Raw genomic sequence first — 12063 nt, 5'->3', positions numbered from 1 at the left:
TTTTTATTTTTTTTGGAAATTTTAAAATTCGAAAATTCAAAAATTCGAAAAAAAAAATCAAAAAAAAAAATTGTCTAGGCCTCATCTTCTTTAGGCCTAACAACTTTCATAACAAATATATATGAAAAAGGAGTTTTGGGCTATCACTTAGAAAAGAAATGCCTCATTCGTCAACTCCCTCGACCGGAGACTTGAGGGACTCCTACCATATGCTACTGCACCTTGATAATTAGAAGTCTCACGACCACTTAGTGACGTGGATTTTTCAAGTCTCCAACCGAGAAGTTTTCCTCACTCGGGAAATTAAGGGAGCACTACCTCAACATACATGATTCACTCTTAAAGCTTCAACATACAGGCTTCAACAAAAGAAAAAATTCAAAGAACTTAGTGAAGAAGGCCTTGGTGTATTTAACACAATACGTTGAAATGAAGTAAAGTTTGTTTATTGATCTCCGATAAGTTACAAATATGTATATATACATGAATCAAAATAAATAAAAAAGAGGAAGCCTTCACAAAGGTTGCTCATGAGAAGTATCAGCAGTCGGCAGAGCCTCAGAAAGAGTAGGCACCAGAGGGTGACCATTCGGAGCCTCAGTACTGGGTAGAACCCCAGAAGGAGGAGGCACCGAAGGTTGATCATTTGGAACTTCATTACGCGGTACAACCCCAGAAGACGAAGGCAATAAATGCCTTTGGAACAAACCCACAAACCTCTGATGATCAAGTAAAATCTGACCATCAGATTCCTGCAGCTGGTTAAGCTTCCTCTTCATGTTTGTAGCATAGTCATGTGCGAGCCTGTGCAACTATTTATTCTCATGCTTGAGCCCTTTGATCTCCTGTTTGAGACTTATCACTTTAGCCGCCAATGATTCAACTTGGCGGGTTCGAGCAAATAGGCGTTGGACCATATTAGACACAGAACTTGCACACTGAACATTGAGAGCCAGAGAATCCTTAACAGCCAACTCATCAGACCATTTGGAAAGTAGTCTGTTATCTTTAAGAGTGAGAAGGTTCCTGGCCACCACCGCAGCGGTCATATCATTCTTCATCACAGAGTCCCCAATGGTAAGAGAACCAGTAGGGGATAAAAAGGATGAGCACCATATGTTGTCTTGAGAAGGCATGGCTGCCTCTTCACCAAAGTTCAAGTCAAAATGACGATCGGATGGGCCAGACATTCTCATAAATGATGAAGGAGAAATGAGGTGCAATAAATCTATTAAGTACAAAAATAAGGGGAAAATTCCTACAAGCAATAACTCTCTGAATGTACTTCTTGCACACAATTGGTGCCCTTATAAAAGAAAGGGTAATAAGGTCGTTGGTTCAAAAATCGAAGAGGCACCACTCTTCAAATTTCGAAGAGGCACCACTCTCCACACGCAGCATCAGCTGCTCGGGTACCACAGATAACTTTGCCAAAGATCTCTGACAAGTTTAGACACATAAATTTTGAAGGTCCAGCTACCCTACTATTACCCACAAGGGTAAAGGAATAGCACCACTACTTGATAACTGAAAAGTCCCTATGTGTGTCAACCTCTTTGCTCCGTAGCAAGGTAGACTGGCAAAAATGCCCAACCCTTACTCACATTCTAGAAAACACTCCCAACAAAATTGCTTGCTTAAAAATCAAAGAGGCATCGCTCTCCTAATCTCGAGAGCTACACTCCCAACAAGATTACTTGCTCAAAAATCGAAGAGGCACCACCCTCCGAATCTCGAGAGCCAGACTCCCAACAAGATTACTTTCTCAAAAATCGAATAGGCACCGCTATCTGAATCTCAAGAGCCAGACTCCCAATAAGATTGCTTTCTCAAAAATCGAAGAGGCACCGTTCTTCGAATCTCGAGAGCCAGATCCCCGACAGGATTTCTTGTTCGAAAATCAAAGAGGCATCGCTCTTCGAACTTTAATAGCCAGATTTCCTTGGATAAAGCTTGCCTGCAATCTTCACACACAACATCAGCTTTCCAGATACCACATACCACTTTTTCAAAGTGCTCTGACAAAGTTAAAACACGTGAAACTTGCAGCTCCCATTACATTGTTACGACTAAGAAGGGTAAAGGAATAGCATTATTACTTGCTCAAAAATTGAAGAGGCACCGTCCTCCGAATCTCGAGAGCCGGACTCCCAACATGATTACTTTATAAAAAATCGAAGAGGCACTGCTCTCTGAATCTCAAGAGTCAGACTCCCAACATGATTGCTTTTTCAAAAATCGAAGAGGCACCATTCTCCGAATCTCGAGAGCCAGATCCCCGACATGATTGCTTGTTCAAAAATCAAAGAGGCGTCGCTCTCTGAACTTCGAGAGCCAAATTTCCTTGGATAAAGCTTGTCTGCAATCTTCACACGCAACATCAGCTTTCCAGATACCACATACCACTTTTTCAAAGTGCTCTGACAAAGTTAAAACATGTGAAACTTGCAGCTCCCACTACATTGCTACGACCAAAAAAGGTAAAGAAATAGCATTACTACTTGTTGTTAGAGAGACTCCTATATATGTCGACCTTCATCCTCTACGAACATGCAGACCTGTAAAAATGCTCAACCCTTCTTCATATCTGAGAGGGCATTCCCAACGAAGCCTCTCGAAATACTCAGCTTTCTTCCCCCTAATAATACCTATGCAAACTAGCCATACCAGAGCAAGAGTATCTCATATCATCAGGGTTAAAAGCAAGAGTTTCCCATATCATACTTTTTCCTTGTCTTTTCTTTTGCCCTTGTTCTTACCTGTAAGACAAGGAAAAAGAGAGCAATCAGTTAGCATTTGGAATCAAGCTTCCAGTCAGGAACTGACTACCTGGAACCCCTTGCCTGATTACTTACTTGGCATTGCTCTCGAGTACTCATCTTCAACATCTTATGCTTCCAGAAAAGATACCACATCTGCCTGAGGAATAGATAGGGCAAGTGAGAAGGATACAAGGAATCATGTGGATACAAGGGCAACAGAACACGTGCCGATTCATTTATTACTTCGTCAACAGCAAAAGTATTCCATATCATCAAGGTCAAACGCACTCTTGATTTGATGGACTTGTTTTGACCCTCAAATTCTTGAGTCGACCTTATACTCTGGAGGAAACCAGAAAACCCTCCAGCCCAGTTCAAGAATAAGCCCATGGAAAGTTACTTCTTCAAAAGCAAAAGTATGTCATATCATCTTTTCTCCATTTGCTTCTCCTTATCCTTGTTACTGTTTACGACACAAGGAGAAGGAGAACAATCAACCGAAAGCCGAAGTCGAACCTCCGATCCAGGTTGCTTGCTTGGAAGTCTGATTGCTTACCTTGTTTGTTACCTATTTCGGCAAATCTCTTAGCTCGACGACTTGGGTGACTCCTACTATAGGGTTTTGTATCGCACTTGACCAAGCCCGAAACTACAAGTAAGCTTCAAGTGAAATTGATACATTACCTTATGCATCTTCATCGGTTAAAGATACCACCCCTAGATAGAGGAAAAGTACTTTTAGAAAAGATGCCACATCTACATATGAGACAGATAAGACAAGTGAAAATGATACCACACTTCGGTACTTAGAAGTTTCATGATTACTCAATGGCTTGGATCTTGCAAGTCCCCAACCGAGGAGCTTCCCTCACTCGGGAACTTAGGGGAGCACTGTTTGTACCATACTTGACCAATCCCGAAACTACTGAGCACCGGTTAACGTTATACCGTCAAGGACCCAGAAGAGTTTCCTTCCAACTAGGAGGCCAATCACAGCGCGATACGTGTCGACATCAGAAGCCAATCATAGCGCGACACGTGTCAACATCAGAAGCTAATCACAACACGACACGTGTTAATGTCAGAATGAAACTAGAAACTTTCTTCTATAAATAGAGATCATTCTCTCACAATATTTCCTAATGTCATTTGTACTAAATCATTCACTAGTACTCACAAAATAAGAGCTTGAACTTATGTACTTGTGTAAACCCTTCACAATAATGAGAACTCCTCTACTCTGTGGACGTAGCCAATCTGGGTGAACCATGTACATCTTTTGTTTGCTTCCCTGTCTCTATCCATTTACATACTTATCCACACTAGTGACCGGAGCAATCTAGCGAAGGTCACAAACTTAACATTTTCTGTTGTACCAAAGTCCTCGTTGATTTTATGCATCAACACGGTTAAAATTCAATTTTAAATTTTAAATTGAAAACTAGAAACTCATTAAGTTATTTTGGTTGGGCAATGTTGATTGGATTGATTTAAGTTGGGCTTTATCCTAACCATTAAATAAAGTTATTACATGATTTTTTGTTAAAATTCAAAAATTTGAAACTCTTATCATTAGTTTTCCTTTTAAATTAGGGGGCTTTTTAGCTAAAATGATCCCTGAGATTTGCATAACTCATCACTTTGGTCCCTGAAATTTGAAATCAATAGAAGTGATCCCTGGGATCGTCCACCATCAATCATTTGGTCATTCCGTGAAACTTGAATGAAAATCAAAATAACAAAAATACCCTCAATTTAATAAACAATAGACCAAAATATTTTGACAAAAATTGAGGATATTTTTGTCATTTTATTCTTATTTTATGGATATTTTTCACGGAATGACCAAAATGATTGATGGTGAATAATTTTAAGGACCAATTCTATTGATTTCAAATCTCAGGGACCAAAGTGAGGAGTTATGAAAATCTCAATGACTATTTTGGCTAAAAGCATAAATTAGGGTGCGCGCCCTACACCCTACGGAGTTCCTGCACGCACCTAGAACATGCAATGGTGTTCCACATAGATTGGCTAGGTTTGCCCTTTCAGTTGGCAATTAATTAGTTTGGTTTAAGGAGCTCTTAATATTATGGGAAGTTTTATTTGAACCCATATAACCTATCTTTACACCCAACTTAAATTTTAAATGTGACTTGTCTTTTTATCCTATTGCATAGTTACCATTAAGTACAAAATGAAATTAAGAATAAAACTAAAATTTATCAACAAGCCCATACCAATAATCAAACCTATTATCACCAAATCTTTATCCTCTGTTTATTCTATCTAAAACTCTAAGGCGTTTTCACAGAGAAAGACAAGCTCTTTTTGAATGATGGAGAATTGGAGATGATGATTTTGAAGTTTTGAATCCTCCAATTAAGCTATGAATCGATTTATTCAATTTTTTTTCGTTAGATTTCACAACTAATCCCTTTTTCAAAGAATTATTACTAGCAGAAACATATATAGGATTTAAAATTTTAAAGTCTAGCTACTTGTATGACTATCACGCTTTCTTATCGTTTCATTCGTGAAGAGTGGAGGCTATACTTTGCTTGTAGTTCTAATAGTTGTGCATAGCAGCAATATAGCGAATGTCCTTGAATTTGAAGGTGTTGAGTTCCTTCTATCTAGTGAAACAAATGTATGTATTAGTCTCCAAAAGCTTCCCTGTCTTCTTCTTGTTTCAATCAGTCATAATTGAATTCGGTTGTTGGATGTTGAAAATGTTTCAATTTCATGAAAATATAGGAACGTAATTTTCAAATAGGTTTGTAGCATAGAAAAACATGCCTTCAATTTCAAGGGTGAATTTTTAATCTTGATTATGATAATGTTTTAATTACGAGATTATTAGGTACCCTAAATTGAGTATAAAAAAGGATAAATTACATAGTAGCCCTTCAGGTTTGAGGTCTATTACAACCCTATACAACATCTTTAAAACATTTCATTTTCATACCTCAAGTACTATTTTATTTCAAAATAATACAACCGTTACATTTTCCATCCATTGATCCGTTAAGCGCTGACGTGGCTACCACATTTGTGCCACGTGGCTGCCAAATGTGTGCCACGTGGCAAAAAAATAATTTTTTTATTTTCTTTTTTAAAAAAACCTAAATTATAAAAAAAAAAAAAAAACTTGAAAATGCAGAAACCCACCCCACCCCTCTTCTTCCTCTATCTGTTTCTTCTTCTCCGCCCAACACAGAAAAACACCAACCACTCTTTCTTTTCTCCATCTCTTCTCCCTGCTATCCTTTTTCACTTTTTCTTCAGCCTTCCTCCCCTCTCTCCTCCCCTCTCTCTCTCTTCTCGGTGCGACATCGTTCCGTGGTTTGAGATTAACCCATTCAAAAATCAGAACTTTGACCGCATTCGTAAGCACCCCAAACCCACCAACCAAGCACTGAAAAAATTCAAAATTTGAATACATACCTCGTTGTTAGAGCCGACCGACGAGCTGACGAACCCACTCAGCGATGCGTCGGGGAGCACTGGGTCCGGGTTTTTTGGGGGGGAGAGAGGAGAGGTTTCGGATCTGGGTTTGTTTGGGGGGGGGAAGTTTTCTGGGTTTGGTTGCAGATTTTTTGGGTTTGCTTGCGGCACCGGGGGGGGAAGAAGAGAAGGTTGCGGCGCGCGGGGGGGGGTATGTGGGTTTGTATGCAGAGAGGAGAGAGGGAGAAAAGAAAGAGTGGTTGGTGTTTTTCTGTGTTGGGCGGAGAAGAAGAAACAGATAGAAGGAGAAGAGGGGTGGGGTGGGTTTCTGCGTTTTCAAGTTTTTTATTTTTTATTTTTTTTATTCAGGTTTTTTTTTAAAAAAGAAAATAAAAAAAATATTTTTTTGCCACGTGGCACAAATGTGGCAGCCACGTGGCACAAATGTGGCAGCCATGTCAACACTTAACAGATTCATGGATGGAAAATGTAACGGATGTATTATTTTGAAATAAAATAGTACTTGAGGTATGAAAGTGAAATGTTTTAAAGATGTTGTATGAGGTTGTAATAGACCTCAAACTTGAGGGGCTACTATGTAATTTACCCTATAAAAAATGATTATATGAGTTCAAATAAAAATTTTCTAATATTATTTAAGATCTCGTTGCCCAAAATTTGATCTTTCTTATTCAGTCAATGTATATCGATTTTTCATAAAAAAATAAAAGGTTTATTATATTAACACCCCATAAATTGGTGAATAAACCTCACATACTTAATACACCCCACATTTGCTTTTTCACTTAAAAATTATTTTAATGCACCACACATACTTTTTTATAATACCCTACACCCCACATTCTCAATATACACCTTATATTTTGTACATACACCCCACATCTTCTATCAGAGAAAAACAAAGCCCAAAAATCAACAAAACCCTAGCAGCAAAGAAACTGATGAACAGCTGCAAAAATCAGGTGTTGTACCAGCTACTAACCCTCTTGTTTCAGTTTCTTGGCATGTACCATGCAAGATTAATCGCGACAAGAACCATGGAAAAACTAATCCCGGGATTTACTCAGATTATTCGGGACCAAGAACACGTCCTCCATCCCTTAACTGAGCTTAAATTCTTTATGTAGTAACATCTTTTTTCCTTCTTCATATATAAATATGAATATATCTTATAACTTTCATAAGAATATACATAAAGAAAGCGTTTAAAGTATCCTTGGAGTATAGGATCTATATATCTCCAAGAACTACTTTGTATTACTGTGCATCTAAATAGTACTCGGATCTAATTGAACATATTAATTTTTCCTTGTGATCCCTAAAAGAATGAAAAATATGAAGTTTTACCTTATGTGAAGCTTCCGAAACATCGATTTCGTATTCCATTCGTCAAAATCATTTTTCTCAATCAACATGTTTGTAGTTTCATTGGTTAAGGTTTTGTTCAACAATGGAGAATATGAGAGTTTTGATAGTTGAGGAGATAAATAATACCTAATAAGGTCAAAATTGTCATTGCATAATAGGGTAAATAAGTGATTTAATTAAATTTTAATGTATGGTGCATTCAATATTTTATGGATGCTAACAAAAAAAAAGCCAAAGTTTATAGCAATTTTGTGCTCAAGTGTGAAGATAACCAAAATCTGTGGGAATGATGATTTTTAACATGTCATGTGCATTGGAAATCCCTGAGGCAAATGTTGGAAGGTTAGGTTGTGTTTTGTTTGTTTTGTTTCATTTTGTTTCTTTTGTTTTACTCGAGGACTAGCAAAAACTAAGTGTGTGGGAATTTGATAAGAGCATATTTATGCAACTTAGTTAGCTTGTTTCTTGGCATTTACTTATTTAATTCTAGTTATTTTAGTACTTTAAGCTATTTTCGTGTGTTTGTAGGTTTAAATAACAAAGTTAGCAACAAAGTGCTATTTGGAATCTTAATTGAACATATTAATTTTTCCTTGTGATCCCTAAAAGAACGAAAAATATGAAGTCTTACCTTATGTGAAGCTTCCAAAACATCAATTTCGTATTCCATTCGTCAAAATCATTTTTTCTCAATCAACATGTTTGTAGTTTCATTGGTTAAGGTTTTGTTCAACAATGGAGAGTATGAGAGTTTTGATAGTTGAGAAGATAAATAATACCTAATAAGGTCAAAATTGTCATTGCATAGTAGGGTAAATAAGTAATTTAATTAAATTTTAATGTAGGGTGCATTCAACATTTTATGGATGCTAACAAAAAAAAAAGCCAAAAATTATAGCAATTTTGTATTGTTTTGTTAAATACAAGAAGATCAATAGCAAATGCGGAAAATTGGTCTCTGTTTGATGTCATGGTGCTTCACCAAATTGTGAAGTGGCGGAGATGAGCCAGATCCAAATCGGCCTCCCAAAGAAGTGAAGAACCAACTTCCGATTTGGAAGTTGTTAGTTGCAGAAAAGCAGCCATGAATCTCTTCACCAGGAACAGACCCACAACTCGACCATGGCCTCTCAGAAGACACTCCTCCTCCGCCTCCCCTCTTCTCTACCTGACCCTCCTCTTCTCCCTCCTCCTCTTCCTCTCCTACTTCTTCTCTCTCATTCCCGATTCCCTCTTCCTCAAGACCTCACTTTCCATTTCCCCAAATTGCCGCTCCCTCGGAGGACAAAAGTTCCTCTGGTACGCTCCCCACAGTGGCTTCAGCAACCAGCTTACTGAGTTCAAGAACGCCCTTCTCATGGCTGCCATTCTGAACCGGACCTTGGTCGTCCCTCCGGTTCTCGATCACCACGCGGTTGCTCTCGGCAGTTGCCCAAAGTTTCGGGTTTTGAGCCCTGATGAGATCAGGATTTCGGTCTGGAATCATACGGTTGAGCTCATTCGTAGTGGGAGGTATGTGGGTTTTCCCCTGTTTCTCTTCCTTTTGGTCTAATTTGGGGCAAAATTGTAGAATTTTGGTGGAATTGGAATGTGGGTGTAATTGGGTTTCCTTTTATTTGTATGTTGATGGCTCCAAGTTTTGGATTTTACTTGATCCATTATCTGGGTTGTAATATGATGCTGGAAAGGTATTCGTTTCGATTTGATATTGATGGGATTTCCATGTGGGTTTATTGGGTTTGTTTTAGTTTTCTGTTAATGGTTGAGCAGAGATTTTGAGACTCATAAAATATAATGTACCTCATTTGATATGCGATGGCTGGATACTTCTTATGATTTGTTAAATAATTACGACTATGTTTCTCTCTTGTTTCAGGTATGTTTCCATGGCTGACATTGTTGATATATCATCATTAGTTTCTTCTTCGTTAGTTCGAGTTGTAGATTTCAGGGTTTTCTTATCCTCATGGTGCAATGTGAATGTAGATTTTGCTTGCAACAATGAGTTGGATGCACGGGCCTCTGTGTTTGATAGACTACAGCAATGTAGGTCTCTGCTATCTGGGATGGATGGCGATGCAAAGTGTTCATATGCTGTTAATGAGGACTGCAGAACTACCGTTTGGACATACCAAAATGGTAATGAGGACGGGGTATTGGATTCTTTCCAGCCGGATGAACAACTAAAGAAGAAAAAGAAAATTTCATATGTTAGGAAGCGGCGAAATGTATATAACGCTCTTGGACCTGGTTCTGAAGCTGAATCGGCTATTCTGCTAGCATTTGGGAGTCTTTTCACTGCTCCTTACAAAGGTTCGCAGCTACACATTAGTATCCCTGAAGCTCCGAGTGATCGAAGGATACAAACTTTGATTGACAAGATTGAATTCCTTCGATTTGCTCCAGAAATCGTAAGTGCAGGAAAGAAGTATGCTTATGATACTATAAAGGCTCCTTTTCTTTGTGCACAGCTCAGATTGCTAGACGGGCAGTTCAAGAACCACTGGAATGCTACATTTTTGAAGTTAAAACAAACACTGGATGCTTTGACACAGAGCCCTCCCCCTATTCATATTTTTGTGATGACTGATCTTCCTGAAAGTAACTGGACAGGAACTTATTTGGGGGAATTGGTTGAAGATTCGCTTCAGTTTAAACTGTTCTTTCTGAAAGAAAAAGACGAGTTGATAATACAAACTGCTAAACAAATTGTGGATGCAAGTCATGGCTTGAAGCTTGGGACTGTCCTGAAGAATCATGATGGAACTGGTCAGTTTAAGAAGGTTTGCCCTCCAGGATTGCCTGATGTTCTTCTATACATAGAGCAAACAATTTGTAGTTGTGCTTCTCTTGGATTTGTTGGGACTGCAGGGTCAACTATTGCGGACATTATAGAGTCGATGAGGACGTTTGGTGTATGTTCTAGCTAATTTCTGATTACATTGTGAAATGCCTAACGACATGAGAAATTCTAATTCAATGAGCTGTACGAAAGCAACTATGGTTCAGAAGCATGCCTGAAACTGGTCCTTTTCTTCCACTATGAAAGCTTGAATTCTGAGCATGTACCTGAATCATAACTTACGGCACCAGCAGGCTGTCTCGACAATCTAGGCAGGGTGCTGGAGAGCAAGGGATTAGTTGAACATGGTGGAATTCAGAAACGGTTGCAGTCTTGATGAAGGTAATACACATCTCACGCTCCGGTTTTGAGAAGCAATTTGGAATCGTCGCATCCCTATTCAGTTCAGTTTTGACTCGATAACTTTCTGCTTTTGGCTTGTCGATTGGTGCGTGGTGGTTCTTTGAGGCCAATTTTTTGGTCATGCCACTAATTATAAAGACTCTTGTTGACTTTAGATGCATATTTGAAGTTCTTTAACACAATTCAACTTTTTTATATGAACATGCTCTAGTAATGTATAAATTTCTTGGAACGTTATTGTTATCTGTATTACTCCAAAGTGCCAAAAAGAGTAGTACTTCTACTCTCGTTTGTAATTTTATTTAGGGTAAAGTACAAAAAACTACCTCACGACATTTTCCTACCTCATCTTTTAAAATTGACAATGTCATACATCATCTTATGAATTTATGTCAATGTTAGACCTCCGTCAGTTTTTTTATTACTTTTTCTATTAAATGCTGAAGTGATCAGAAACGGGACTCATTTTTAATAAAAAAATAATTAAATATTAAAAAATTAAAAAAAATATTTTTTTATATAAAATTGTGGATCCACCTCTACAAATCTCCTCTCTCTCTCTCTCTCGCCTCTCTCTCTCTTCTTTTTCCCTGCAACCTGCATCCCTAAAATCCCAAAACCCAGAAACCCTTCCCACCCTTCTCCCCAATCTTCCTCCATCACCCACCCTCTCTTTCTCCTCTCGCTCTCTCAACTCTCTTTTTGGTGCGAGGGCAGATGGGGGTTTGTGGGAGGAGGGGAGAGACGAAGTACCTCTGATTTGGGGCAGGGATTAGAGATAGGGTAGGTGGTGGAGGAAGGTTGTGGGGGGACGGGTGGGAAGGGATTTTAGGGATGCAGGTTGCAGGGAGAGAGAAGAGAGACAGGCGAGAGAGAAGAGAGGAGATTTGTAGAGGTGGATCCAACAATTTTATATAAAAAATAATTTATTTTTAATTTTTTAATATTTAATTATTTTTTAATTAGTGAATGGGAGCCACGTCAGCACTTAACAGATAAATTAACAAAAAAATTAACAGAGGTTTGATATTGTCATAAATTCGTAAGTTGAGGTATGTTATTATCATTTTAAAAAGATGAGGTATGATAGTGTCGTTCGACCTATAGTTGAGGTAGGTAGTTTTTTGTACTTTACCCTTTTATTTATTTTAGGGCACGTTTGGTGGGCCGTGATGAATTGGCATGGATATGACTTGCAGGACAGGATTGGATTGGGTGGGACTTGATTGGATTCATGTCCATTATTTGGTACTCACTAAG

The 12063-nt window shown here is 38.4% G+C and overlaps 1 protein-coding gene across 1 annotated transcript; it reads left to right on the top strand.

Annotated features, from left to right (window-relative positions):
- Positions 1 to 8523: 8523 nt before the first annotated feature.
- On the top strand, positions 8524 to 11040 carry LOC126619405 (O-fucosyltransferase 30). Its single transcript, XM_050287770.1, has 2 exons — positions 8524 to 9110; positions 9475 to 11040. Exons 1-2 carry the CDS (start codon positions 8683 to 8685, stop codon positions 10526 to 10528), a joined length of 1482 nt encoding a protein of 493 aa, XP_050143727.1. The 5' UTR covers positions 8524 to 8682; the 3' UTR covers positions 10529 to 11040.
- The last annotated feature ends 1023 nt before the right edge of the window (positions 11041 to 12063 follow it).

Source organism: Malus sylvestris, chromosome 4 (assembly GCF_916048215.2).
Source record: "Malus sylvestris chromosome 4, drMalSylv7.2, whole genome shotgun sequence".
Taxonomy (NCBI): Eukaryota; Viridiplantae; Streptophyta; class Magnoliopsida; order Rosales; family Rosaceae; genus Malus; species Malus sylvestris.
The sequence above is the reverse complement of the archived record's forward strand: the minus strand, read 5'-3'. Positions and strand labels throughout refer to the sequence as shown.

Excerpts from the sequence above, each read along its gene's own strand:
- LOC126619405 (XM_050287770.1), top strand. The coding sequence starts at position 8,683 with ATGAATCTCTTCACCAGGAACAGACCCACAACTCGACCATGGCCTCTC. Across the intron at positions 9,111-9,474 it reads GAGCTCATTCGTAGTGGGAG|GTATGTTTCCATGGCTGACA; the intron begins GTATGTGGGTTT and ends CTCTTGTTTCAG.